The sequence below is a fragment of the Tursiops truncatus genome, chromosome 14 (genome assembly GCF_011762595.2).
Source record: "Tursiops truncatus isolate mTurTru1 chromosome 14, mTurTru1.mat.Y, whole genome shotgun sequence".
In the NCBI taxonomy this organism is placed as follows: Eukaryota; Metazoa; Chordata; class Mammalia; order Artiodactyla; family Delphinidae; genus Tursiops; species Tursiops truncatus.
The window spans coordinates 73433520-73459702 of NC_047047.1; the positions used below are offsets into that span (position 1 = coordinate 73433520).

At 49.3% G+C, this 26183-nt stretch overlaps 1 protein-coding gene across 3 annotated transcripts in view; it reads left to right on the forward strand.

Moving 5' to 3' along the window:
- HS1BP3 (HCLS1 binding protein 3) overlaps window positions 1–25680 on the forward strand; it is a 74467-nt gene extending 48787 nt beyond the window's left edge. The window contains exons 7-9 of one of the 3 annotated variants that reach the window (XR_012325797.1): window positions 4457–4556; window positions 10669–10806; window positions 23208–25680. Coding sequence is in view for 1 of the 3 variants with exons in the window: in XM_033838975.2 (XP_033694866.1) it covers window positions 4457–4490 (34 nt within the window). In the remaining 2 variants the exon portion in view is untranslated. Of the gene's footprint in view, window positions 1–4456; window positions 6528–10668; window positions 16289–23207 lie in introns of those variants that run through there. The other 2 variants (XR_012325796.1, XM_033838975.2) reach the window with 2 other exon arrangements.
- Window positions 25681–26183: the final 503 nt, after the last annotated feature.

The following is a 26183-nucleotide window of genomic DNA, read 5'->3' on the forward strand; positions in this document are numbered from 1 at the left end:
AACTCCATGTCTTCCCACACTGCCATCTTGACTCTGCCCCCTCAAATTAGTTTTGATCCTTTATATTTTTCTAGAAAATTGTCTACTCCATCCAGATTTCAAATACATAACATACTCTCTTATAACTTTAAAAGTTATCAACATGTTTGTGGTTATAGTCTAATTTTCATTTCTAGGGTTTTTCTCTCTCTTTTTTTAATTGGTTATATTCATCAGAAATTTATCCTCTTCATCTTTTCAAAGAACCAGTTTTGGGTTTTAAAGATCTATTTTACTATTTTTTCCATCTAATTCATTCATTTCTATTTTAACTTTATCCATTTCTCCTTTCAGTTTTTTTAAATCACATTTTATTTTCCTTTTAGTTGTTAATTTTAAAAACACTTAAGCTACAGAATTTCCTCTAGAAGAGTTTTGGCCCCCTCCCATAGATTTTATCACATAATGTTCTCATTTTAGTTAATTTTCAAGAAGTTAAATTTGTAGTTTTAGTTCCTGTTTGAAACTGAAAAACTATTTTACATACTAGTAGTGTTGGTATGTTTGTGCTTTTGTTTCCAAGTTTTAGAAACTTGTTTCCAAGTTTCCAATCTCTTTGTAATTCATTTCTAGTCTTATTGCATTATGATCTGAGAATGAGAATCTAAATGACTGCTATTTCTGTAATTTAAAAATCTTCCTTGGCATCTAGGATATAACCAAATTTTAAATGTTCAACAGATATTTTAAAGTATTTATTCTATTTGTGGAACATATATATATATATATGTATATATGTATATATGTATATATATATATAATTTTGAAAGTATTAATTATGTTTTTCAGAATTCTGTATCCCTATTTACTCTGGATGCACTTCACCCTGAGGGGGGATTGTAAAACGCCCACTGTCACGATGGTTTTGTGCAGTTCTCCTGGGAATTGTTCAATGTCAGTTGTGGTTGAGGGTCCCCAGCAGCCTCTAGCCTGGTCTCAGAGAGGCTGAGAGCTCCCATGAGGATATGACCTCACCTTAGCCAAAGGAGCTCATGATCCTGGGCTTGCCTGGTTTCTGTCTCTGGATTTATGTTCCAAGCATGCTTTTTTGTGGCTCAAGCTATTGTCTTTACAGAGGTGCTTGGCCTCACGGGCATGGGCATCAGGGTGGGCACTGACAGGTTTCCCCTTCAGCTAAGAGAGCAAAGGGTCCAACCCACAAACAAGGGTTTCCATGCCAAGTTGGCAGGCTCTACCTGCTATGGAACAGGTGCCCTGGAACACCTGTGCCTCTTGGATGGCAATCGGTTCCTCTGGGCTCCTGCCAATTGGGCCAGCAGAAATTGGTGATCTGTTTTTCCTGTGGCAAGGCAGGCCCAGACATAGCTCTTTTCAGCAAGCCCGACCTCTCAGGCTCTTGGAAAACAGGTGCTTTTCAAGACCCCAGCATTTATGAGGTTTATTCCTGTCTCCTTCGTGGTCAGGACTGAGGGAGAAGGCCAAGGAGGAGAGACATTGACTATTTGGGGCCACATGGGTGAGATTCAGAGAACTCCTCAAAAAACTCTTGATTTGAAGGATGGGGAAATTCACTGTATTGCAGAGGGCAGAGGTGGGAACTGGAGGATGTGACAAAGGCTGAAGAGTGGTTTCCCTTGGGGCAGCAGAGTGGGTGAGGGCAAGGAGTCAGACACCCTGAACAGAGTGGGCAGATGAGCCAATGAGAGTCAAGAGAGCACTTGGTGAAAGACTGAAAGCTTCCCGCTAAGTCAGGAACAAGACAGGATGCTCACTTGCACTACTTCTTTTCAGCCTTGTCCTGGAAGTTCTAGCCAGAACAATTAGGCAAGAAAAAGAAATAAAGCAAATCCAAATTGGAAAAGAAGCAGTAAAACTATATTTGCAGATGACATGATCTTATATATAAAATAGCCTAAAGAATCCACCAAAAAAACTATCATAGCTAGAAAATGAATTCAGCAAAGTTGAAAGATAAAAGATTAACATACAAAAATCAGTTGTATTTCTATATACAATCTGAAAAGGAAATTAAGAAAGTAATTCCATAGATGATAACATTGAAAACAATAAAATACTTAGAAATAAATTTAACCAAGGAAGTGCAAGACTTGTACACAAAAACTATAAGACATTGCTGAAAAAAATAAAAGAAGATGGAAATAATAAACAGAAAAACATTCCATGTCCATGGATTAGAAGACAATATTGTTAAGACGGTAATACTCACCAAATTGGTTTACAGATTCAATGATTGTTTTTATAAAAATGGAAACACTAACCCTAAAATTCATATGGAATTCCAAGGGACCCTGAATAGCTAATGCAATTTTGAAAAATAAGAACAACGTTGGAGGACTCACACTCCCTGATTTCAAAACTTACTGCAAAGCTACAATAATCAAAATAGTATGGTACTGGGACAAAAATAGACATATAGATCAATGGAATGGACTGAGAGACAAGAAATAAACCCATATATCTATGGTCATTTGGTTTTTGATAAGGGTGCCAAGACCATTCAATTTAGAAAGAACAGTCCTTTCAACAAATGGTGCCAGAGAGGCTATCCACATGCAAATGCATGATGTTGGACCCTACCTCACACCATGTACAAAAATTAACTCAAAATGGATCAAAATCCTAAATATAAGAGCTAAATCTGTAAAACTCTTGGAAAAAAATGTAGGGATTGATCTTCATGACCTTGGATTTGGTCATGGATTCTTAGATATGCCACCAAAAGCACAAGCAGCAAAAGAAAAAATAAATTGAACTTCATCAAAATTTAAAACATTTGTGCTTCAAAGGATACCATCAAGAGAGTAAAAAGTCAGGCTTCCCTGGTGGCGCAGTGGTTGAGAGTCCGCCTGCCGATGCAAGGGACACGGCTTCGTGTCCCGGTCCGGGAAGATCCCACATGCCGCGGAGCTGCTGGGCCCGTGAGCCATGGCCGCTGAGCCTGCGCGTCCCCAACAGGAGAGGTCACAACAGTGAGAGGCCCGCGTACCGCAAAAAAAAAAAAAAAGAGTAAAAAGTCAACTCAGAGAATGGTAGAAAGTATTTGCCAACTATCTATCTGATAATGGTCTAGTATCCAGGTTATATATAGAACGTTTACAACTCAAAAATAAAATAACTCCATTTTAAAACTCACAAAGGACTTCAATAAGCATTTCTCCAAAAAAGATGTACCAATGGCCAAGTGCCTGAAAATATGTTCCACGTCATTAGCCAGCCGGAAAATGCAAAGCAGAACCACAATGACGTACCATTTCATACGCACTAGTATGGCTATAATTTTTTTAAAAATTGGAATATAACAAGTGTTGATGAAGATATGGAGAAATTTGAACCATCATAAACCGTTGGTGGGAATGTAAAATGGCGCCCTGCTGTCAAAAAAAAGTTTGGTTGTTCTAAGAAGTTAAAACGTAGAATTAGCCTAAGATCCAGCAATTCTACTCCTAGGTATACGCCCCCCATATTGAAAACAGATTTTCAAACAAAACTTGTACAAGCATGTTCAGAGTGGCACCACTCACAATAGCTAAAAGATAGAAAACAACCCAAGTGTCCATCAACTGTTGAATGAAAACCAAAATATACACTGTGTGTATATCCACACAATGGAATATTATTCAGCCATAAAGTCTCAGCACATGAAATACTGATACATGCTCCAGGATGGAAGACCCTTGAAAACATTAAGCTGAGCAGAAGAAACTAGACACAAAAGACCACATGTTATATGGTACCATTTATGTTCTATACCCAGAACAGGAAAATTCAAAGAGACAGAAAGCAGATTTGAGGCCGCCAGGGGCTGGGGACAGGGGTAATAGAGAATCACTACTTAATGAGTATGGGCTTTCCTTTCAGGGTGATGAAACCTTCTGAAAGTAGATGCTGGTAATGATTACACAACATTGTGAATGTATGAAATGCCACAGAATTGTACACTTTAAAATGGTAAATTTTACATCGTGTGTATTTTACAACACACACACACACACGCACAAGTGTATCTAGGACATGATGGGGAACAAGCCCAGCAAGGAAGGTGGCCTTGCCCTGCCACGCCAAGAGGCCCAGGAGTCACCAGATGATGGGGAACAGGGGCTGATGTGAAACCTGGGGGGCAGTGGAGGATGGAAGGCAGCATGCTTGCACAGCTGATGCTGAATCGGGTTGAGAGAGGCTGCTGGGAGTGCAGGCCTCCCAGGTTGAAGAAGCCCGTGTGTGTTTGCATGTTTCCTGGGAATGATAAGGGCTGCGACTTCTCTTTCATGGCTGCATCTAAACTGAAGACAAGCTCTCCCCTGGTTTGGCAGGAAACATTTGAAACTATTGCCAAGACATCTGTTTCATTTTCTTTGGCAACAAAACGCATCCTGAGAGATAGACTCAAGGCTTACGACTGGGAGCATCCCTAATTCTTTCTCCTTTTCTCCCACAGGAGTTTAAGTAGAAGCTCCCAAGCTCATGTTTAGAGAGGGTCAAACCGGAGGCGGCTGAGCTGCAGAGAATCCAGCATTTGGAGACGGAAATGAGCAAAAGTGAGGGGGGCAGGAGAGCAGGCAGCACAACCAGGCGGCGCCCAAGAATGTCCTGACAATCCGGAGTCTGGGAGCAGAGTCCCTCTTAGGGGATGGGGTGGAGGAGACCCCTGTTCTCTGTGACCTGCTCTGCTTCTGAAGTGGAGAAATTGAGGGACTCATTCCAGGAGAACGAGCGTGGGCTTTGGCATCAGACAAACTGGGTTTGAATCCAGTTTGCTTACTCTCTGCGTGACCTTGACCTTACTCCCTGTGTTCTCATCTGTAAAAGGGAGAAATAATATCTACCTCCTAAGTGTGTTGCTGGGATTAAGTGAGGGGATGCACGTGAACCGTGGCGCAGAGTGTAGCACACTGGAGGGGCTCAATAAATGCTTCTGAATCCTCCAGAGAATGGAGATGAAGAGGCCCTCCAGCCCGGCCTGCACGTCTCTGTGCCTCAGTCTCCGTGTCTTGAACATGAGGGGGCCTGGAACTGACTTTCTGTGATTTTATGACTAAGAACTGCAGATCCAGGGCTGTCTCTGGGGATTGTTTAAAAGTAGCGTGGCTTGTACACAAGCTGAGAGAAGCAGGGTGCAAGGTATAGACTGAAAAGCTATTGATTCCTCAGCTGAGAGTCAAGCCGTTACATGACCACTGGGGGTACCAGTGACAGCTCCTCTCAGGCCATCCCCGAGGCAACAAGACCCAGTCCCACTCTGGGCCAGCCCCAGCTACACTCCTGCCCTCCAACATGCTCCCTGAGTTTCTCGGACCTGTAAAGTCTGGTGAATTATTTAAACATCTAAACATCAGCAAAGCCAATGGCAGTCAATTGTCATGAAGAGACTGCAAGTCCCACTCATTTAGGAAGTTTAGCACCTTCTGAGGCCGGGGGCCTTGGAGGGCCCTCTGGGGAGCAATATATTCAGTTACTACTGAGTTGCCAGCACCCTTCCACCCAGCACAAGCCCACCGCGCATCACATGCCACTGTCTCCATTTTAGGGAGACGAGGCTATTTGTCTGAGGAGGTTGCATGGCTGGGAAGTGGCTGAGCTGGGGTTTGAACCCATCTCTGTGCTGCCACGTAGACCTGGGTTCCCGTTAACTAACTCAGTCTACTGAGTGGACCAAGCACGGCGACTCCGCAGTTTTTTTTAAACAGCTTTATTGAGAAATAATTCACACGCTGCCTAATTCACCCATTTAAAGTGTACAGTTGAGTGGTTTTCATTACATTCACAGAGTGGCTCAACCACCTCCACAATCTATTTCATAACATTTTCAGCACCTAAGAAACCCCATAGCCCTTAGCTATCACAGTCCAATCCCCACAGCCCCTCCAGCCCTAAGCAATCATTAAGCTATTTTCTGTCTATATTTGCCCATTCTGGGCATTTAATATCAGTGGAATACAAATATATGGCTTTTTATTGCTTGCTTCTTCCCACTAGCATAATGTTTTCTGAACTCATCTGTGTTGTAGCATGTATCATGCTACTTCATTCCTTTTAATGGCCAAACAGTATTCCATTGTATGGTTATATCACAGTTCATCTCTTCATCAGTTAATGGACTTTTGGGTTGTTTCTACCTTTTGGCTATTCTGAATAATGTTTCTATGAAGATTCATGTACAAGTTTTTGTACAGACATGCTTTTATTTTTCTTGGGTGTATACCTAGGAGTAGAATTGCTGGATCATATGGGAATTCTATGTTTAACTTCTTGAAAAACTGCCAGTCTGTTTTCCAAAGTAGATGCGCCATTTCACAATCTTGCCAGCCGTGTATGAAGGTTCTGCTTTCTCCACAGCCTCCCCAAAACTTGTTAATATCTGTCTTTTTGACTATAGCCATCCTCATGAATATGAAGTGATATCTCATTATAGTTTTGTCTTGTATTTCCCTGATAACTAATGATACCAAGCATCTTTTCTTGTGCTTATTGGCCATTTTATATCTTCTTTCAATAAATGTCTATTCAGACCTTTTGCCCATTTTTATTGGATTTTATATTTTTTATTATTGAGTCCTAAGAGTTCTTTATATATTCTAGATACAAGTCCCTTGCTAATGAGTTGCAAATATTTTCTTTCATTTGGTGGGCTATCTTTTCTCTTCTTTCATTGTGTCCTTTGAAGCATAACAGTTTTAAGGTTTTATGAAATCCAACTTATCTAGTTTTTCTTTGGCAGTTTATACTTTTGGTGTCATGGACTTCCCAGCTTTTTAAAGCAATATTTAACATAGAGAAATATGGCCATACCAAAATAGCAAGAGATATTGATTCTTTTCATATTTTTTCAAGCTCAGACTTTTAAATAATTCTTTTATTATACTCCACTTCATTCCAAAAGCAATTTGATGCCACCTATGAAAATTCAAATAATACAAAAGGATACCATAAATAAAAAATTCTAGGCAAAAGGAAAATATGTATCAGAAATGAAGCCAAGGGTAAAAGCCAGTGTGTAGAATTACATATGTAGAGCCTCCTAGTGACCAAAGCAAAGAGGAAAATGCAATTATTTATAAGATTCACAGGCCCATGAGATAAAAATATATCTGTATCTTAGGGGAAGCATTACTTTTCCTGGCACAGAGTCTGGAAACAAATTTCTCCTATGGCTTCTTTTGAAGGGAGAATATGTTTGGGTTATCAACTAGAAGAGAGCACATGTATAAAATCCCCAATAAACTATCTCTTCACAGCCCAATTTCCTTCCCTTTCTGTTTCCAGATCCACATCTCTTCCAGACAACAGTTCCGCCACACATGAAATTGTCCCTGTTGCAGTAATCTTTTAAAAACACGAATATGAGCACTTCCCTTCCCTTCTTGAAATCCTTCAATAGCTCCCAATGGCCCTCGGAATAAAGTTCAAAGTCTTTAACACGACTTACGTGATATTACGTGATATAACCCCAGCCTACAAGAGCCATTAATTTTGAACCCCTCCCGACTCTGGATCTCAGCTTGTCAATGCCTCCACCTGTGAAGCCCTCACTCAGATCTATGTTCTCTTAGTTAACTCACACTTCTAACAAATATATGTGTTTTTATCAAGATGACAGTAGATTAGAAGCCCCAAATTAAAAACAGTGTAAAAGAGTTGCCACAGGTGGGATACTGAGACTGCCAATTCATCAGCAGTGGAAGACATTGAAAAATTATAAAAAGCAAATCTAAATACACAATAAACTGAGTAATCTGAGGCCATTTAATGTAGGCACAAATACTTCCGCTCACCCAACAGCCCTGAAGATCAGCCTATTATAAAATAAGTTAGAATTTGGACCCTTTACAATGATGAAGTTAATGATAAATTCTTTTCATTGTACTCTGTTGTAAGAAGGCATGAGAATATGGTGTTGTTTAGAATAACTTTCTTATATACTGGTTGATGTAAACATTTTTTTTAAATATTTGTTCTTGAATTAATAAAATATTAGTTATCAAGAAAACTTGATTCTCCAAAACAAAGCCCCCTCATGAGTTTTATTAACTGAAGTTTGATTACAGAGGGAAGGAATGAACACCCTCTAATTCTCTGAACCAATTTTTAAGAAAATAAAGTTTTTAGAAGTACAAGAGAACTATATGTTCCTCAGAGAAAATGCAGATAAAACAAAAGAAAGAAAATTACACATGATCCCACTTTTCAAAGATAATCACTGCTAACGTTTTGAAATATTTTCTTCTATATTTTTACTGGGTACATACATATATATATATATATATTTTTTTTTTTTACAAAAATGGCATCTTATTGACAGTTTTGTGACCTTGTTTCTGTCAATCATGAGGACTTTAATGTAATAAATATAATGGACATCGTCATTTGAATGACTGCAATCTGTGCTGTCGTTCGGCTGTCCCATGCTTTATGTAACCATCTGTTGGACACTTGGCTTGTTTCTAGTTTTTCTCTTCCTCCTCTGATTCTGCTCTCAGGGTGACTTTGAGGCTGGCGCTGGAACCATTCTCTTTAGTGTACTGGGCTCTCTGTGACTTGAAAGCATGATGCATCTCTCGGTGGGGATGTTGCAACTGGTAATAATGGCGCTTTGTGGCTTAATGAGAACAGGGCTCTATTAATCCCTCTTTGTCTGACCTCAGCCAACTTCGGTCTCAGTAGAAGCAGGATTCTTAGGCCCTTGGGACCCTATTGAGCTGTTGTCATAGTGATTGGTGCCGGGGGTAGGGTCACTGGGCCAACGTCCCTAACCAGACCATCTCTGTCTTAATGACACACTCAGGTCACGGCTGTTCAATCCCAAACTCAGAGAGACACATGACTAACCCTGCCGTGATGCCAGCATTTGGTCTGACTGTCCTGAGGCCTGGGGACTCCGAAGGCTTTCTGGGGCCTGGCATAACTCTCCCCAGGAAGGCAGCTCAGCTCACCTGTCCACAGAGCCCCAGGGCTGCTCTGCTGTCACCCCACAGACCTGGGACCACTCCCAAACGATGGCCCAAGCTTCTGCTTCTGAAGTGAACTCTCTCAGATCAGAGGAGGCCCTGCGCAACCCAGCCACCCAGCAAAGCTTCTTGTTACCTGATGTCAGGGCTGAACAACCTTGGAGACTATCGGGTCCACCTCCCCCTCATACAGATGGAGAAACTGAGGCCCAAGGAGCCAGGTCTGATTCCAAACCATCTGGCAAGTCAGGAGCACTGTCTGAGCCAAGCAATCCCCACCCACAGCTCTGGAAAGGAACATCTCTTGTAGGACAATTGATATTTTTACAGTAAGTTTTTTAGGTTTGGTCTTTAAAAAAATAATACACGTTATTATTATTACCCAAGTAGTCCATGAATACATTTTCCTTGAAAAAATAAAAAAAACAAAATAGAACATTGCAGAGGAGGCACAAAGCCCCTTTGGCCTCTGTCTCCAATCCCAGCTCTCTTCCCTGAGACAGAGTCCTGGTTTGGTAGATATCCAAATCTGACTTTAAAGTACCCAAATCTTATTTGTTTGACTTGGGTGGCTAGAACAGCTAGGGTGACGCAGACCCATGTCCCCAACTGGGCATGAGTCCAGGTGACTTGCAGTGGCTGGCAGGACTGCCCACACAGGATGTACTTCCCTGGCCCCAGGGTGGCAGGGAGTGTGGGACGTGCCGGCACTGCTGTGTCCTCACGCAGCCCTGGGCTGTGACGCTCCCCCATCTTCTTTCCCCATTTCCTGTTTCAGAACCCAAACAGCCTCTGCTACTGGCCTGGATTGGATACCAGGAGTCTAAGCTGAAAAATAGAAACTTTTCTACCAGGTTTAGCAATCTCTCCAGCAGACCGCAGGCCCCAAGGGACAGTGCTCCAACTTTGGGTTCCTGGGCCCATTTGGATTTCCACCCCCTACCCATTCCCGCCACTCCCCACCCCGCAACTTTCCTCCCCAGCATCAGTTCCCTCCTTCCCAGACATCCGGGACCCTCTGCCAGGGAGAAGTTCAGCAGACTATCTCAGTACCCCCTGGAGAAGGAAGAGGGAGGTTTAAAAGAAGAGTTTAAATTGCACAATGATATATTCGAAGCAGTTAGTCTTACATGAGAGAAATTCCGACATTGAAGACAAGTATAGGTTGGAAAGAGGCCTTCCTGGTACACCTACTTCACACCAAGTGGGGGACCTCGGGGGTCTCCATTTTTGTCTCCCTAACCACCTGGGGCCAAGCCTTGCTCCAGGCATTGAGGCATTGAAGCCCCTGCTAAGGAGATTGGCAGGACCTCTAGCCATGCCTGGGAAAGATAATAAGCATCATGAGAACAACAACAACAGTTTATGGGCTGGAAAACGGACAGCAGCTCTCTTCCCTTGAATTCACCCAGTCCTAACCTTTGAGAACCTACCACAGTTTCAGTGCAAACTGTTCAGGTATCTCAATGCATAGAATCAAATCCAGTAGTTTTTAGGATTTTTTTTTAATCAATGAGAATCTTAATTTTTTTTTCTCAAGCAAAGACTCTTGCCCAGAGTTTTGACATAAAAAAATCAATCAGAGAGGTTTTCTCCAGGCAAAGTATTTTGTTTGGCAAAAGGACTCTAATGTCTGGGGAATCCCCAAGCTGCCTATATCCTTTTTTGATCACCTCTCATCAAAATCAACTTCCTTCTTTTGCAGCTGAGAAAATGGAGACAGAAGGCTCGGGGCCTTGCTGAAACCCCTAGCAAGTCAGCGGCAGATCCAAGATTGCCCCGGACTCCTGGAAAGCTGGCCAGCGCTCAAAACCCAGCACGAGACTTTCCTTAGCCTGAAACGGTAAATTTAGACAAGATCTGTGCTTAGGAGGACACTTCGCTAGTCCAAGACTGCTGGGGAAGGATGTGGGGCAGGGAGAGACGATGCTGCCATGGCTACCTTGGCCCAGGAAGTGACCCTTTGCGCCAGAATGCTGGAACCAAAGCTCATTTACTGCTGGGCTGGGGGAAAATGACTGGGGTTGAGGCCAAGGGCCTCGTGCTGCTCACGGCCTGTGGATCCCATGTTTCTAAGGCCATGCCATGAACATAGAGGGAGCCCAGGGGCCCTGGGATGGGGGATGAGGCACCTCTGAGTGGCGGGTCTGTCAGCCTTGCCTCCTCTGGGCCTCCCTCTTCAGGTGGAGATGAGCGGTGATACAGGCTCAACCCCTTTATGTGACTATGAGGGGGACCCTGAGCTGGACCCCAGACACACTCAAGTGGTTCACATCCCACCCAGAGTCCAGTTTGCTGAGGTCCCTGGTGACGTCTCAGGTCTGTGTTAAGCAGTCACCAATGGGGCACCTTGAAGGCCTAGCCAGGGAATGCAGTGATGAAAAGATACCAGGCTCTGAAGGAGCCCAGACACATGTGGGGACAAACAGAGAACTGGGTACTTCAACACAGTGGGAGGAACACTTCTATGGTAGGGATGATGGAATATAGAAAGAGAAAGAAGGGACCACTTTGCCCGTGTATGTGGGCAGCATGGAGGAGAGAGATCAGGTAAGCTCAGAGGAACTGGGGTCTTGAAGGATGCCTAGGAGTTTTCCATGAGGAGAATGGGAGGGAGGGGGGAAGGAGAGGAGAGAGACTGGGCATCCTGGGATGACAAAGCAGAGAGTGTCAAAACATGTGAGGGCCAGGGCAAGACCAGGAAGAAGCTAGAGTGGCCAGAGGTGGGGTTGGAGCCGTGTTGGGGGGGATGGAGGGGAAAGTCATGAAGAGCTGTAGACATCTGGGTCACATCAAACCACTGGAGCCCTGGGTTTGGTGGGAGTGCTTCAGGGCCCTGAAGCGGTGGACAGGGGGAACAGTTGGGTCACTCCTTCCTCCATTCTATATTCTGGGCCTCCACACAGGAAAAGCTCTGAACTAAGTTCCCAGTGGTTAAAAACGCAACCTGAGAAATCTGCTGTGAGCCAGGCTAGAAGCTTCTGCGGATTAGTCCAGGGCTCTACTTCGTGGCCGCTGCCTCTTGTTGGACTCAGGGCCCCTCCTCCCTACCTGGCTGAGCCCTGGAGGGCAGCCACTGATGAACAGATGTGGCCATCACCTCGCCCACCTTCCCTGCCCAGCAGGGTCCGGTGGGGATGACTTCAGCTGCTGGCTCCCTTGGCTTTGAAGTTGGTGTGTCTTGTCTCATTTGCATTTATATCACAGAAGAGTCAGCAGGAACCAAAAAATAGAGCTAGGAAGGAAAACAGTCATGCTGCCCAGAGCAGCACAGAGCAGACCACAGCCCCTCTGGGAGAAGGCAGTCCGCCAGACACAGGCTGTGGATGGAATCACTGGTTGTTATGGCCCTGTGAGGCCCAGCTCAAATCCTGCCTCTTCCATGCAGTTCTCCTGGGGCCGAGTGGGAATGACTCCCTCTTACTGGGCCTACCTGCATGAGTAATTGTAATGATGATGACAGTGGCTCTGTGTGACGTGAAACTCCGGAGATGCCACTGGCTCACGGGGAACCTTTGTGCAAATTGGGAATAGGCGCCCCTTTCTCTGGGTGCGCACAGCCCTACCCCAGGGTGAGTGGCCCCCACTCAGTCCCTCAGTCACTGCCTTTCTGCAAAGCACAGCTACACGTGTCCCGGCTGAAAAATCGACGGCGGGTATGACCTCTACCTCACAGGTGGGAAAGTGAGGCTATCATCATGCTGTGGGAAGGGTTGTGCTGGGGTCCACAGCTGTTCTGGGGAAGCCTCACCTCCAGCAGCTGCAGACGGTCCCCGGCCAGGCCCAGCCAGGGCTCCAGGCCTTGTTGATTCAAGTCCTGAGCCAGAGACCAGCCTCGGCCGCCGAGTACCACAGCCACACGGGAAGCAAGATGCAGAGCAGGGCTCTCAGCTGATTGTCCAGTGGGCTCCAGCCCAACCTAGGGAAGGAGCGGTCTCTCCACCGGGTCACCGAGGACTTCCTGGCCAGCAGCACACACTCGTTGCCTCCGAGTCACCATCTGCACTCTGCAAGGATTGTTGGTGCCACCAGCTACTCTTTTCCAGCCCTTCGCCTCCTCTACAGGATTCACTCTCTACCACAGGCATCCCTAGACTCACAGAGACCTGTAGCACCCTCCCAAGTCATCTCATGGAGCTTTTGCATGCCTTCACACTCCCTCTTCTCCCCAGCCTCCGTGGCAGACATCACTGATTGACCACTGTGCTTAGCTCCTTTTATGCTTGGACTGAACCTCAGAATCCTTCTCAACACTGTGCTCTAGGCAGCCACAACAGAGCTATTTGAGTCAGTAGTTACGAGGCACCTATTTTAGCCATCTCTGATGTGTTCAGTGCCCAGGATTAGAGATGAGGCAGTAGGAGGTCAGCAGCAGGAGGGAACTTGTGCGAGTCCCATAGCCAGTCGCCAGCAGAGGCATGGTGAAAAATGAGTGTCCCCTCTATCGCCAGGCCCAGGGCTCTCTCATCCACCTCTTCTGAAATGGCAGCCTGGTGCTATTAGTCAAGGATTTCCAAATGTGCGGGGCTGTATTTTGGAGGTGGGGGTCCCCCCACAGTCAGTGTTGCAGGGCCCCAGGGCCAGGCCTGAACCTCGGGAGGCCCTCATCCCAGGCGTCAGTGCATCAGAAAGACGACCTTCCCCCGCCCAACACCCCACCCCCATGGTAGTTCTGGAGACAGGCAGGGGCAGCAGGGCCCCCCTGCCCTTCCCGCACTGGCCCCTGTGCACACATGGCTGAATGTGACCAGAGCAACAGTGGGCCAGGCGGGGGGAGGAGGAACCAGGAAGGGGCCAGGGCCCAGGGCTGACTCTCGGGATGGGCTCAGGGAGCGTTTGCTAACCCAGCAATGCTCCACTTCTAGACTCACGCATTGAAAAGAAGGACACAGAGGCTGGCTTGCGGGGGCCCTCACGAGAGTCTAGGTGTTCCAGGAATTCAAAGAAGGTGGGGTCAGCATGGCCCAGGGGTTTCCATGATGGCTTCTGGGAGCTCACGACTCAGCCTGAGCAGAGGCTTGGTCATTCACTCATTCATTCATTCATTCATTCATTCCACCCAGACCTACTTGTACCTGGCATTGTTCTAGCTGCTGGATACAGCGGTGAACAAAACTGACAAAAACCTCCCTGGCCTCTAGTAGAGGGGTCAGCTGACAAATAAGATAAATGAGTGAAATGCATGTATGTTTAATGGTGATAAGTGCTGGAAAAGATAAAGAAGGAGAGAGAGAGGAAGTGTTCTGGAGAGGGGCACAGTTTAGACGAGGTGGCCAGGGAAGGTCCCGTCAGCAACAGACCATTGACTGAACCTGCAGAAAGCGATGGAGAAAACCCTGTGGATCTCTGGGGAAAGACCATTCCAGATGGAGGGACCAGCACCCGTGAAGCCCAGGCAGGCACGAGCCTGGTGTGCTAGAGGAGGGGCTGGAGCCCTGGGGCGTGAGGACAGGGGGCCGCAGGGTGGAAGTTGTTGGCCTGAGGTCTGGGGGCTGTGAGGTGAGATGGGAGGTGCAGAGGTTGGATAGGGACCAGATCCCGCAGAGCCTCATGGGTCAGTGTAAAGACTTGGGATGTGTAATGTAAGGACTTGTCATGGGTTGAACTGTGCCCGCAGCCTGGCTAAAAGATAAGTCTACATCCTAGCCCCCAGAACCTGTGAACATGAACTTATTTGGAAATGCGGTCTTTATAGAGGTAATTAAATTAGTATTTTGAGATAAGATCATCCTGGGTTATCCAAGTGGGCACTAAATTCAATAAGTATCCTTATAAGAGACCCACAGAGGACAGACACAGAGGAGAAGGCCATGTGAACGCAGCGGCAGAGTTTGCAGGGATGCCACCACAAGCCAAAGAACACCAGGACCCACAGATGCTGGAAGAAGCAGGGAAGCGTTCTCTCCTGCAGCCTCCGGTGGGAGTGTGGCCTCAGTGCCAGGGTTGTGCTGTCCTTTGACAGTCTGTGGCTCCAAGGTGCCAGAGGACAGCAGGCCGCATGTGCAGCCCGGCAGAAGTCTGACAGCAAACCCTCCAGCATTAAATCCCTGGACAGCTTCTGATTCTCAGGGCTCCCAGATTCTGAGTGGCTATGGCTCTCTGGGGGCCAGTGGCCATGCTCATGTCTGAGGCTCTTTGTGGTGATAGGTGGCTTCAAACAGGACTTGGTCCTTTTTCCGTAAAGCAGGAGATGGTGTGCCACGGGAGGGCTGTTTCCTGTCCTGGGAAGATGGCGAAGGTTTCTCTTCCCTTGGCCGCTCCCATGGACGGAGGGGCTGATGGCATCACAGGGACACGGGGGCAGGTGGAGACATCCCTCTTCAGTGATGGAGGCAGGCTTGGATTCTGCTTCCTGCATTGTGAGAGCAGCTGTAAACTATCAGAGCCTGGCTGGCAGGCTTCAGGCCCCCAGGGTGGCCATCCTGCCCCTGTGTTCCTCCCTCAGGCTCTCCCCTGCTAGGAGCTGCCATGCTTGCCAGGACTCAGGGGCTCTGTCGCAGGGTGAGTATCGTGTCATGCAGAAAGGGGGAGGGGTTCAAGTAGGCGCAGCCTGAGAACGGCTGAGACCTGGATGGCCTCCGGAATGTGCAATCTGATCCCCTCTCTTGGGGGCCAAATTCCTCACCGTAAGGTGGGCAGCTAGCTGGCCAGGCCAAGAAGTACCTGTTATATAAATGTTTGAAAATACAGAAAAGCACATGGAAAACGAACATCACTTTTCATCCTCTCACCTATTATAACTATATTTTGGTCTCTTTTTTTTAACATGTTGGAGAGACATCTGGCCCCCGAGAACTGGTATGAGAATACCTCCCACTCCCACTCTGAGGTGTCCTGCTTCCCGGGGCACTGGGCCGGGGACATTTTGTTATGACCAAGCCTGGTCCTGAGCTCAAAGGTCAGGCTCCCCTTACCTCTTGGCCACTTGGATCATGTCCCTCAAAGTGGTCCTATTCTTGGTCCACTGGTCCTGACATTTTCTGACCTACCTTGGGACCTGGATCACCATCCCTGGCGGCACCCAAACATCTTGCTTCCCAGGCACTCTCTTCTCACCCTGGAACTTTCCTCAAGCTCCTCCCCCATTCCCAGCCCCACCTCCCTCCTCTTAAACATGAAATGGTCTCATGGCATGCCTACCTTCCTCGGGAGGACAGGGGATAGCGCCAGCTTACGTGCTTTAGAGACTGTGCCTGAGGGGAAAGCATCACGACTTACTCCCCCCGCCACAGAGGTACCTGGTTGACGGTTGTCACGTTTCTATACGGCCGTGTCATTCCTATGTACATATGCTTTTTAAAATTGGGATTGTACAATTGCTTTGCAGCCTACTTTTTTCACTTAATATTTTATAGATCTTTTTCCTTTGCATAAACATTCTTCAAAAATACCGTATCGAAGGGCTACGTCATCACAGAGCTGTATTGTAATGTACTTAATTACTCACCTATTTTGGAGCATCTGGGCTTCCATATTTTTGCTATTCAACATTTCCTTGATTGATCGCCTTTGTCCATAATTTTTTGTTTGAATTTCTAATTATTTCCTCGGAGGAAATTCCAAGACATTTAAGTTTTCTAGTTAAATATCCTTGATAAGTTCCATGAAAGTGTTTCTGGAAGGGGTACACCTGGCTTATTTATATGCCACCAGCAGCCCAGATCTGAGAGGGCTGGTGTCGTGGGTCTGTACCAGCTTATGGTAACATCGGTAAAGCAAATCCTACTATCTAAAACGAAAATAATGGTATTTCAAAATTAGAACACATGATTATCCACAAAACAGAAACGTGCATAATTATTAAGCAATTTTAAATTTTGGAGGGGTCAGTTATCTGCTTCTGTTGCCTGTTTTTCTAACAAGGTTTTGATGGATTTATTTAAAAATCGTTTTATGAGCTCTTTATCCATGGCTATTGTGACATTTTGACATATGTATTTTACGAGCGTGTTGGTTAGTTTTATGGTTGTTTTTGATGGTTTTTAACATACCAAAGCTTTATATTTTTACACTGTCAAAGCCACTGGCCTTTCCTTTTGTGACATTGTCCATTACTTAGAAAGTCCTTCCTGGGAAATAGCTTCTTAAATGGGTCAAGAGGTTGCCTCTTCCTCTTCTTGGATCTCTATTTTTGGTAGATTTTGAACAAACATCCTTTTCCCAAATCCCGTTTTCCCTGGAGCATCTGGAACGTGCTTGCTTTTATTTCTTGCTCCCCCCTACAGGCCAGCGTGCTAAGGCAGGAAGAGGCTCTACGACATAGTGTGATGATCTCTGGGTGGAGACACTGGAGCGGGGAGGTTTGGGCTCTGGAAATGGCTTGTTTTCCACCTTCAAGGGGGCCGTGCTCTGTTCTAAAAGACGTCTGATCTTTCCCGCCAAAGAAAGGATAATGCTCTTCGAAAACCTCTTCAATGTAAGGTAGCTGCAAGTGAAGACCCTCTGTGTATGGTCAGACAGACTCAAAGGGCTTACTTCTGTGCTTTTGGGCAAGATGGTCCTGGCTCCTCGGCAGCCAGAATGCCTGGGGGCCTTGAGGGTCTGTGGGTCCCAACACATGATTTAGCCATTTGTCTGCCATGGGCCCCCTGGAACCACGTTCCCTTGTTGCCTGCTTCTGAAGTGTGTGCACCAAAATTGTGCACCATGGAGAATTCCCTCAGCTCGAAGCCGGAATCCCAAGTTCTAGCCCCAGCTCTGCGTCCTCCCAGAGGTGGTAAGCTGCCCCACCTTAGGGAGTTTTCCTTCTGCGGAAGGAAGGCTCCAACACCCAGCTTGCAGGGCTGGTGTGAGGATTAGATGATCGTACCTTGTTCATCGTCTGGGACACGGGTGGCGTCATGCTCCTTGTTCATCTGATGGTAATGAAGCTGTCGCTGCCAAGGAGCAAAGCATCATGGCCAAGGTGGCCAACGTGTGGGGCTGGGACGAGAGCCAAGCTAACTCCAGGACTTGTTGTTCTCTCTCTACCATTTGGAGATACTAGATTCTCAGTCCTTCAACGCATCAAAGGATTTTAGGAGAGGAAGTCCGGTGTTGTGGCTAAGCAAATGGCTTTGAAGTCCAGCACTGAGCTACTAACAGTGTCTGGATTTGCCACTTTTAACTCTACGACCTTGAGCAAATTATTTATCTTCTCTGAGCCTCCGTTTCTGCATTGTAAAGTGGGGCTGTTAGCAGTTCCCCACTTGTAGGGCATCGTGGGGATTAAGTAAAATAATACCTATAAAATTAGGGCAAATATATAGTTATCTTCCAGACCAGGACACTTCTAAGAGCGAAAGGAGGCATTATTAATAATTGTCCAGCATCCCAGGACTGTCCCAGGCAAACCAGGGCATATGGCCACACCTTAAAGAAATTAGCACAGTGCCTACCTGAATATGAGAGCAGCCAGTGATACTGAAGTGTGTGTGGGCTGTCTCCACAGCTGGGTGGCTCGTGTCAGAGACAGAAAAAGAGAGCCCTGGATGGGACGGAGGCAAGGGGTGAGGGGCAAGGACTCAGAGCCGCTCTGCTGAGGGTTTCGCCAGGAGCAGCCCGAGCCTCACCGAGCCCTCTGCACCCTCTGGGAGGTTGTCCTTTATAGAAGGGGATGGTAGGGGAGCAAGTTCCTTTCCCAAGATCACCTCAGGGGAGGCTCTGCTTGGACTGGCCCCTCTCCACTCTCTGTCCCATGGGATCAAGTTGAAGCCAGCTCTGGACAAGGCAAGGGCTTTGGTTCCAGCCTGGGTCTGGCCCTCCCCTCCTCTGGGCCTCTGGGGCCCATGCAGAGCCTCATCACAGTAGCTCTGGAGGTCACAGCTTTGCCCCCCTCATCCCTGAGGGACCCCTCATCTTTCGCCCCTAGCCTGCCGGATACGGAGTGAACAGACACATGGCCTGTGCAATCCCTCTTAGGCTCTCAGTGTAAACACATTCCTGAACCGGAGCCTGGAGTGACTCAGGCCTCAGGAATGTGCAATCTGATCCCCTCTCTTGGGGGGCAAATTCCTCATCCTAAGGTGGGCAGCTAGCTGGCCAAGCCAAGAAGCCCTGGAGGGCCTCTGCTCCTTCTGAGTGTCTGGGCTGCCGTGGCGCGGTCTGGACGGGCTCTAAGGGAACAAGCTCTTACTGCTGCAGCTTCTTGGCTCTGTTCCCCCGCTTCGGACCCCAGAGCCTTCTGGCGTTGGGGGCGGTGGTGCAGGGGTGGAGGGAGTGCTCAGGGATCCCATTCCATGCTCAGGTTCAACGCTCAGACCACAGAGCAAGCAGGCTGAGTCAGCAGTGGTGGGAGATGGGGACAGGCACCCCAGCCTTTCCCAGGCGCATCCCCGCCTTTCCCAGGTGCATCCCCTGAGCAGCGGAAGAGAGGAGATGCCTCTGGATCGGGGACTGAGAGAATAGTCTCCGGCTGACTGCGCTGGGCCGGGAGTCCTTGGCCTCCCAGCATAGCCTTCCGGGATGCTGGCTACTTTCAAGGGCAGCAACTCGGAGGGTGGAGTTCTGGGTTGCTCACCCCCAGCCTGGTCCAGCCTAGGGCAGGGATTCTCTGGGGATAGAGCGCTGTATCCTTATTCATTGCCACCAAGCAATTTAATGAGGAATCTCTTAAAATCACAGAAGAAATCCCTCATTTGATGGCTCTGAGGGGGGCCATTTGCTACAGGAGCAAAACACTGGTTAAGCCTAAGTCTGTAAGCCAGGTACCAAACATGGAAAAAGTCAGAAATTCCAAGTAATGGAACACAGATCAGAGACGCAAGACCTTTGGCCTGAAGTAGAGACCTGGGCAGCTTGGTGGAGGGCCCAGTTCTGGGACTAGACAAGGCACAGTCACTCACCATCACCATATATGGAAAAGTGCCTTGCCAATTCCAAAGACTGACCTGCCTTCCAGCCTCCCTGAGACCCCTATGGCGTGGTCTGGTGCGCTGCCACTGCTGGGCCCCCGTGACATGATGGCCAGGATGGGCAGCTAACCCGAGGCTGCCGGTGCCCACGCCCTTCCTTTGGTGGAGGGCCTCCCGAGGAAGCTGAGCGCGCCTCCTCCCACCGTGGAAGATGATGGTGGACTGCCGTCCTCGTCTTCACCTTGCCCCTGGGCTAGAGTGATGCTTGGGACTCGCGCTTGATAAGTCAAACCCTTCTCCGTGGGGCTTTGACTCTGGAGGGAGTGATGTGAGGCTTCAGAGAGAGGCTGGAAGGACTGGAAACTCCAGCAGCGTCCATCCAGGGGGGCAGGTCCCGGCACACTGTCTGCACACTGTCCAGCTGTCCTCAACCCCTGGCTCTTGCTTGTTCCCAGCCTGGTTCTCCAGCCTCCTGCTAATCCAGTGAGCTGTCTGATATCTTTCCATGAAAATCCTTTTCTCAGTAAGTTAGCCAAAGTTGGTTTCTGTGGTTTGCGTATAAAGGTGAAATGCAACGGATGGGCAGATACCAAGGCCCAGGGTGTGAGAGGGCAGGGCTCAGGACAGCTCAGAGGGGTAGCCACAGGGCCAGCACCCCTCCCGTGACTGCATAAACCTTGCTCTCAAAGTCCTGCTTGCTTAGGGTATGAGCAGAGACTGGGGGTGACTGAGGGTCTTGGTTCTGGGGGGAGGAGCTGGCCCTGGGAGCTCTCAGGTTAGACCAAGTGTGGCAGGTGAGCCAGAACGTGGGCAGACACTGAGGCAGGCCCGGGGTCCAGGCTCTGGTGAATGGCACGGGGCTGGGACTCCTCCTTGGCCCGGTCAAGTTAGGCAGGTACCCCATCCAGCCCACAGCTTGGCAGGCACAGAGGGATCAAAGGTGGGGTACAGAAGCAGGGCACGCGGAAGTTCTCAAGAACTGGGAGGGAGGTGGGTGGGACAGCAGGGCAGGATCCCAGATGCAGGGCTCACGCCTGCCCGGGCCACCAGCTCCTCATGCCTTGCCTCTCAGTAGGGCACAGAGGCCTGAAGCGCAGGCTCCCAGGCCAGGGCACAGACGCTGGAGGTTCTGACCCTGCCAACAGGGTCCCTGCCTGGTCTGAACCCAGCTGCAGGAGGAGACCCAGCACAGTGGGTGCTTGTTTCTATCTGACAGTGTTCCTCCCTGGAGCAGGGTGAGCTGAGCCCAGCAGACTGAGGTCATGTCTGCCCAGTGACAATCCTCCCACTGTCCCTCTGTGGGGACATACAGCGCCCTCCCAGCCGCCCCTTAGCTGACCTCTTGGGTGACTGTGAAAGCTGAGTGGAGTGGGGGTGGGCGGGTCCCCTGATGGCAGGGGTGGCAGGAGCAGAAAAAGAGGCTGATGTGTGAGGGGGAGGGGGGCCCATCTCTGGGGCCCTCTCAGCTGGAAAATGAGAGAAGTTCAGTGACCATCCCGGGGCATCGGCAGAGAACTCCCTTGCCTGGCGCTCTACCATTTCCTCGCTTATTCAAGCTGCCTGAGAGGGCAGTCCTCCCGCCAGCACCTCTTTCCCCATCCATCCTTCTCTCCTAGCCTCCTCCACACCTCAGGCAGCCAAGCACTCCAGCACCATCCCTGCGGCCCTCCCGCTGGAGGTTCGGAGCCCTGCCCTGCCCCACCTGCGCTGGGAAGGCTGTATCTCCCGGGAGCTGCTCTGAGCTGCCTGAGGCTTCTCCCTTCAGGAAGGCAGTCAGGCAGGTTGGTGGACAGACTCTAAGGGTGGCCCCATGATTCCCCACTCTGTGTTCAGTCCATAATTCCCTGCCCTTGGGTGAGGGTGGGCCTCCTGCCTCATAGAATACAGCAAAGGTGAAGGGATTCTGTAGGTGTCACTAAGATTCTTAATCAGCTGATTCTGAGTTAATCAAAGCAGAGATTATTCTGTGTGGGCCTGGCTTAACTGGGCAAATGCCCCTAAAAGAGGGACCGGGTCCTTCCTGGGCAGACAGCCTCTCTTTGCCGGCTTGATGGAGTAAGCAGCTGTGTTGAGGAAGCCCACCTGGCAAGGAACTATGGGAAGCCGCTGAGATCAGAGGTGGAGGACCCTGATCTCCATGCTAGCTGGACCTCCATGCTACAGCCATGAGGAAATGCACGAGCTCAGAAGCATATTCTTCCTCTCATGAGCCTCCGGATGAGAGCGCTGCCCAGCTCACACAAGAGCACAATCTTATGAGACCCTGAGAAGAGGATCCAGCCAGGCCACGCCCAGACCCCTAAGATGAGACGATCAAGGTGTGTTGTTTTAAGTTGCTGAGTTTGTAGTGATGTTTTACACAATAGAAAAACTAATACCGGCAGTGAGGCGGGAGGGTTAGGCTGTCAGGCTGGAGCACAGAAAGGGAGTGGGGTGTCTTGCCTTCTTGAGGGTCAGAGTCCTGATTCCAAGCCCCCACTGGGCCAGAGTCGGCAGCTGGACGAGCCAGCTGTGGTCTGGGCTGGGGGTGAGGGCTCCTGCTGGGGCCTGGTTTCCAGGTTTTGCTGAGTCAAGACTGCACAGAGGGGAAGGGGGTGGCCAAGAGCGCATTTCGGGGACACCTCCCTGGGGATGGGTCCTCTGCAGCAGTATCCTGAGGCCTGGTTGTACCCCTGGGCTGAGCTCAGCAGGAGCGGGACTCCTGTTGGCATGGTCTGTGCATATTGAATGTGCATAATGATTTTCAGTACAAACCCGTCACTGGGCTGCTTGGGGTTCACTCCCAGCAGCAGCTCCTGAGGGCTTCTGCTCCATGCGCTGCCAGCGCTTGACAGCATCTGTCTTGGTGATTTTTGCCAATCTCCTGGGTGTAAAATCGCATCTCACTGTTTTCATTTGCATCTCTCTGACAACTAGTGAAGTTAACAACCTCTTTGTGAACTTCTGAGTCATTTGGGTTTCCCTTCCTATGCATTCTCTTGATTCCTCTCAGAAAATGACTTTTTGGTTTTTTCCCCTTGAGGTTCCTAAGGGCCCCCAGCTACATCCAAGGTCAGGTGCAGCTGCTCAGCCCTCGCCTCCTTATCCCCTGGCTCTGCCCAGCCCGGGCCACCAGGCCCTGGGCCTCTTCTGCACCAGTCCCTCAGGTCTGTGTCCCCGAGTGTGGGCTGCGTTCTGGGATGAGCGTGAGTGTGGGATCAGGGTGTTTCTGCCCTAGATAAGGATCTGAAGAGACTATAATAGAAACAGATCTGTAGCTGTCTCTGCACACCCTTTTTACTTGCTTTTTATTAAGCCAGGAAGGAGAGAGAGGAGGTCTGCTGCCTCCCGGGCCTGGCCTCAGTCCTGTATCGGGAGCATTCCTGTGGGACTATGGGTGGGTGACTGGATACGGTGTTTTCTCCTGCTGCAGGGACCCAGGAAGCCTGGTAGACCCCATTCCCCAGAAGGACTACGATTACAGAGAACCAGAGAGAAAACACAAATGACCCCATTGAGCCTGCAGTGCCAGCGGGGGCTTCCGGGGCAAACAATGGCCCTCTGTGTCTGGTTTCTCCTGAGGGCCGGAAGCCCCTGGTGATGAGTCATGCAGGATGGGTCCTGCGCCTGCTTTGTTGCGCCGCGGAGCTCCCAGCCCGACGGCGGGTGATCTCATCGAGGAAGATCGACCTCTCGGGAAGCCCTGTCACTGGACAGTGCCAGGAAGCTCGCGGCCCAGTAAGGGCCCAGAGCCCAGGTCCCCCCGCCTTGAGAGAGTTCCTGGAAGTGGGGGTCTGTGCTGGGCAGAGCGAGCCAGCCAGGACCCTGTGCTCACAGAGCCCAGGGAAACCCCTGCTTTGTTCTCTCCGGACACAGCACGTGTGAGGGGCCGCCCAGACTCAGCTGTGTCCTGTGGAGTTTCCTGGACTCAAGAAAAGCTCCAGACAAGTGCATAGGAGCATCCCAGGGACGGCCGACCTGGGCCTGGCAGGAAGCCCAGGGCTGGGGTGGTCACCAAACCTCCCTCAGCCTATGAGGGAGGGGGGGAACGAGGGAGCAAGGAGCCATCCACTTGGCTAGATTCGACAGAGAGCTCTGAAACACGTGAGGCTGAGGCCAGTGCAGTTATTGGAACTCGGACATTGTTGTTTGTGTTGCTGTTTAAAGTACACCCCGCTGGTTGGTACAAAGCCTGGCCCCGGAGCCACTTGACCCCACGCCCACTGACCGTGTGGCCTGGAGGAGGGAGTTACTCTACCTTTCTGAGCCTCCGTTTCCTCCTCTGGAAAGGCGGGTGGCAGTACTGTTCAGAAGCTGTTGAGGGCACACCTGAGCTTACCTGGGCCAGCCTCCTGGCTCAGGGCCACCCTCAGTGACGGCAGTCTCCTCTGTCTCCTTCATTCCCTTTGAAGGGAATGAAGCTCTGAAGAAGGTCTTGCTTGGGCTTCCATTCTGGTTCACCTGCCAGAGGCTTAGGGTGTGAACGTGCTCCCTGGAACGCTCACCTCTTCTCCGGATGCAGGTGGCAGGTGAGGCCACCTGCCTGAGCCTCCAGGGGACGAACCTCCCCAGTCAGTCCAAGTCCCAAGAATGGTGTCATTGCCGCCTTGGGCTGGGGTTCCATGGTGAGCAGTTGCTCAGAGCACAGGCCGGAGAGAAACACTGTAGGGATGGAAAGTCCAGGCCCACCGGGCCCAGGCGGAGAAGCCCAGGGCTTGGCCCCAGAAACCACGGAGACCAAGGCCCCTCTGCGCCCGTCCCTCATCTGAGGGCAGCCCTAGAGCACCTGAGGGGCCGCAGGTGGGACTCCAGGCAGTGGGCACAAGAAGCAGTTCTCAGTGGCCCACCTCCCCACCTCTGCCCTACGCTGCTGTCCAAGATTCCGGAGCACTGCACCTAAGGCATCTTCTTGTGCCCCTGGCCAGGGACCAGCAAGTTACCTAAGGGGAAATGACACGGCGCTGACTGTGCCGTTTCAAAGTTTCCCAGCCCGGCAGATCATCATGAGAAACTGGACGCATTACCATGGCTTCTACAAGTCCATGATCACCCCGACCACAAAAACAGCGACCTGTGAAGAGAGTTGCAGAGTCACACTGGAGAGATGTGAAGAAAGAGGCCCTGCTGGTGGTTCTGACACAGCCACATGTGTGTTACTGACTTGTGTTACACCCTTTCTGGAAGCCCCCCTTCCCCCTCCAGCCCCAATGCCAGGGACTGTTGCTGGGACAATACCCCTCACACTGCACCCTCCTGCCTGCATGGGGTAGCAGTTGTTCCAAGAACATGATCTAAGGTTCAGAAGCGTGTGGTAATTTCAGCTTCCACACAGGCCTTAGTCATCTAGCCCCGTTGGCCTCCATCTCCTGCCCATCTCCACCTCCCAGTCGACCCTCCAGTGTGGAGAAGCACACTGACACTTCCCAGATGGGCCCTCCTTCTTCTTCCTCATGCCCCCTTCTGCCCACATTGGTGCTATATTAAAACCGCTGATATGGGAATTCCCTGGTGGTCCAGTGGTTAGGACTCCACACTTTGAATGCCAAGGGCCCAAGTTCAATCCCTGGTTGGGGAACTAAGATCCCACAAGCCCCGTAGCATGGCCAAAAAAAAAAAAAAAAATTAAAATAAATACAGTAAGTGCCCTACATACGAACCTTCAGGCTGCTAATTTTCAAAGATTCGAACGTGCGTTCCATCAACGTCAGGCGTGAGTGAAATTGCAGCTTGCCCTCCGTCTCCTATTACTGACCATCCTTCAGCTCTACCATCTCCCACCTCCTCTCCCTCCTCCAGTCAGTAACTCTTCTTGCCTGTTCACTTGATGCCAGCCCCTGTATGCCAGCTGTTATACTGTACTACTGTACTTTTCAAGGTACTGGACTATAAGATTAAAAATGTTTTCTTTATTTTTTTGTGTTTGTTTTTTATGTATTATTTGTGTGAAAAGTATTATAAACCTACTACAGTACAGTACTATATAGCCGATTGTGTTAGTTGGGTACCTAGGCCAACTTTGCTGGACTTATGAACAAATTGGACTAAGAACGTGCTCTTGGAACGGAACTCTTGCGTATGTAGGGGACTTACTGCAAATAAAAATAAAATCGCTGATATGTCACAGGAAATATGCAAGGAGCGTGCACGGGCAAGAACTTCTCTTAGGGAGAACACTGCATGTGGGTCAGAGGAAGTCTTAGACACGACACCTGGGGAGGTCGCCATGAGTCACACCCAGCCCCAGCAGGTGGTGAGGAGTTTCTGCTGCCTCTGGTCCTTTCAAGTGCTCTTGGTGAGGGGCCAGAGCTGCCCTGCTCTCCTTTCTCCCTTCCTGTCACTCAGCTCTCAGCCCCTGTCCCACGCATGCATATTGACCAATATTAAAAGAATATCGATTTACAGTGTCCCC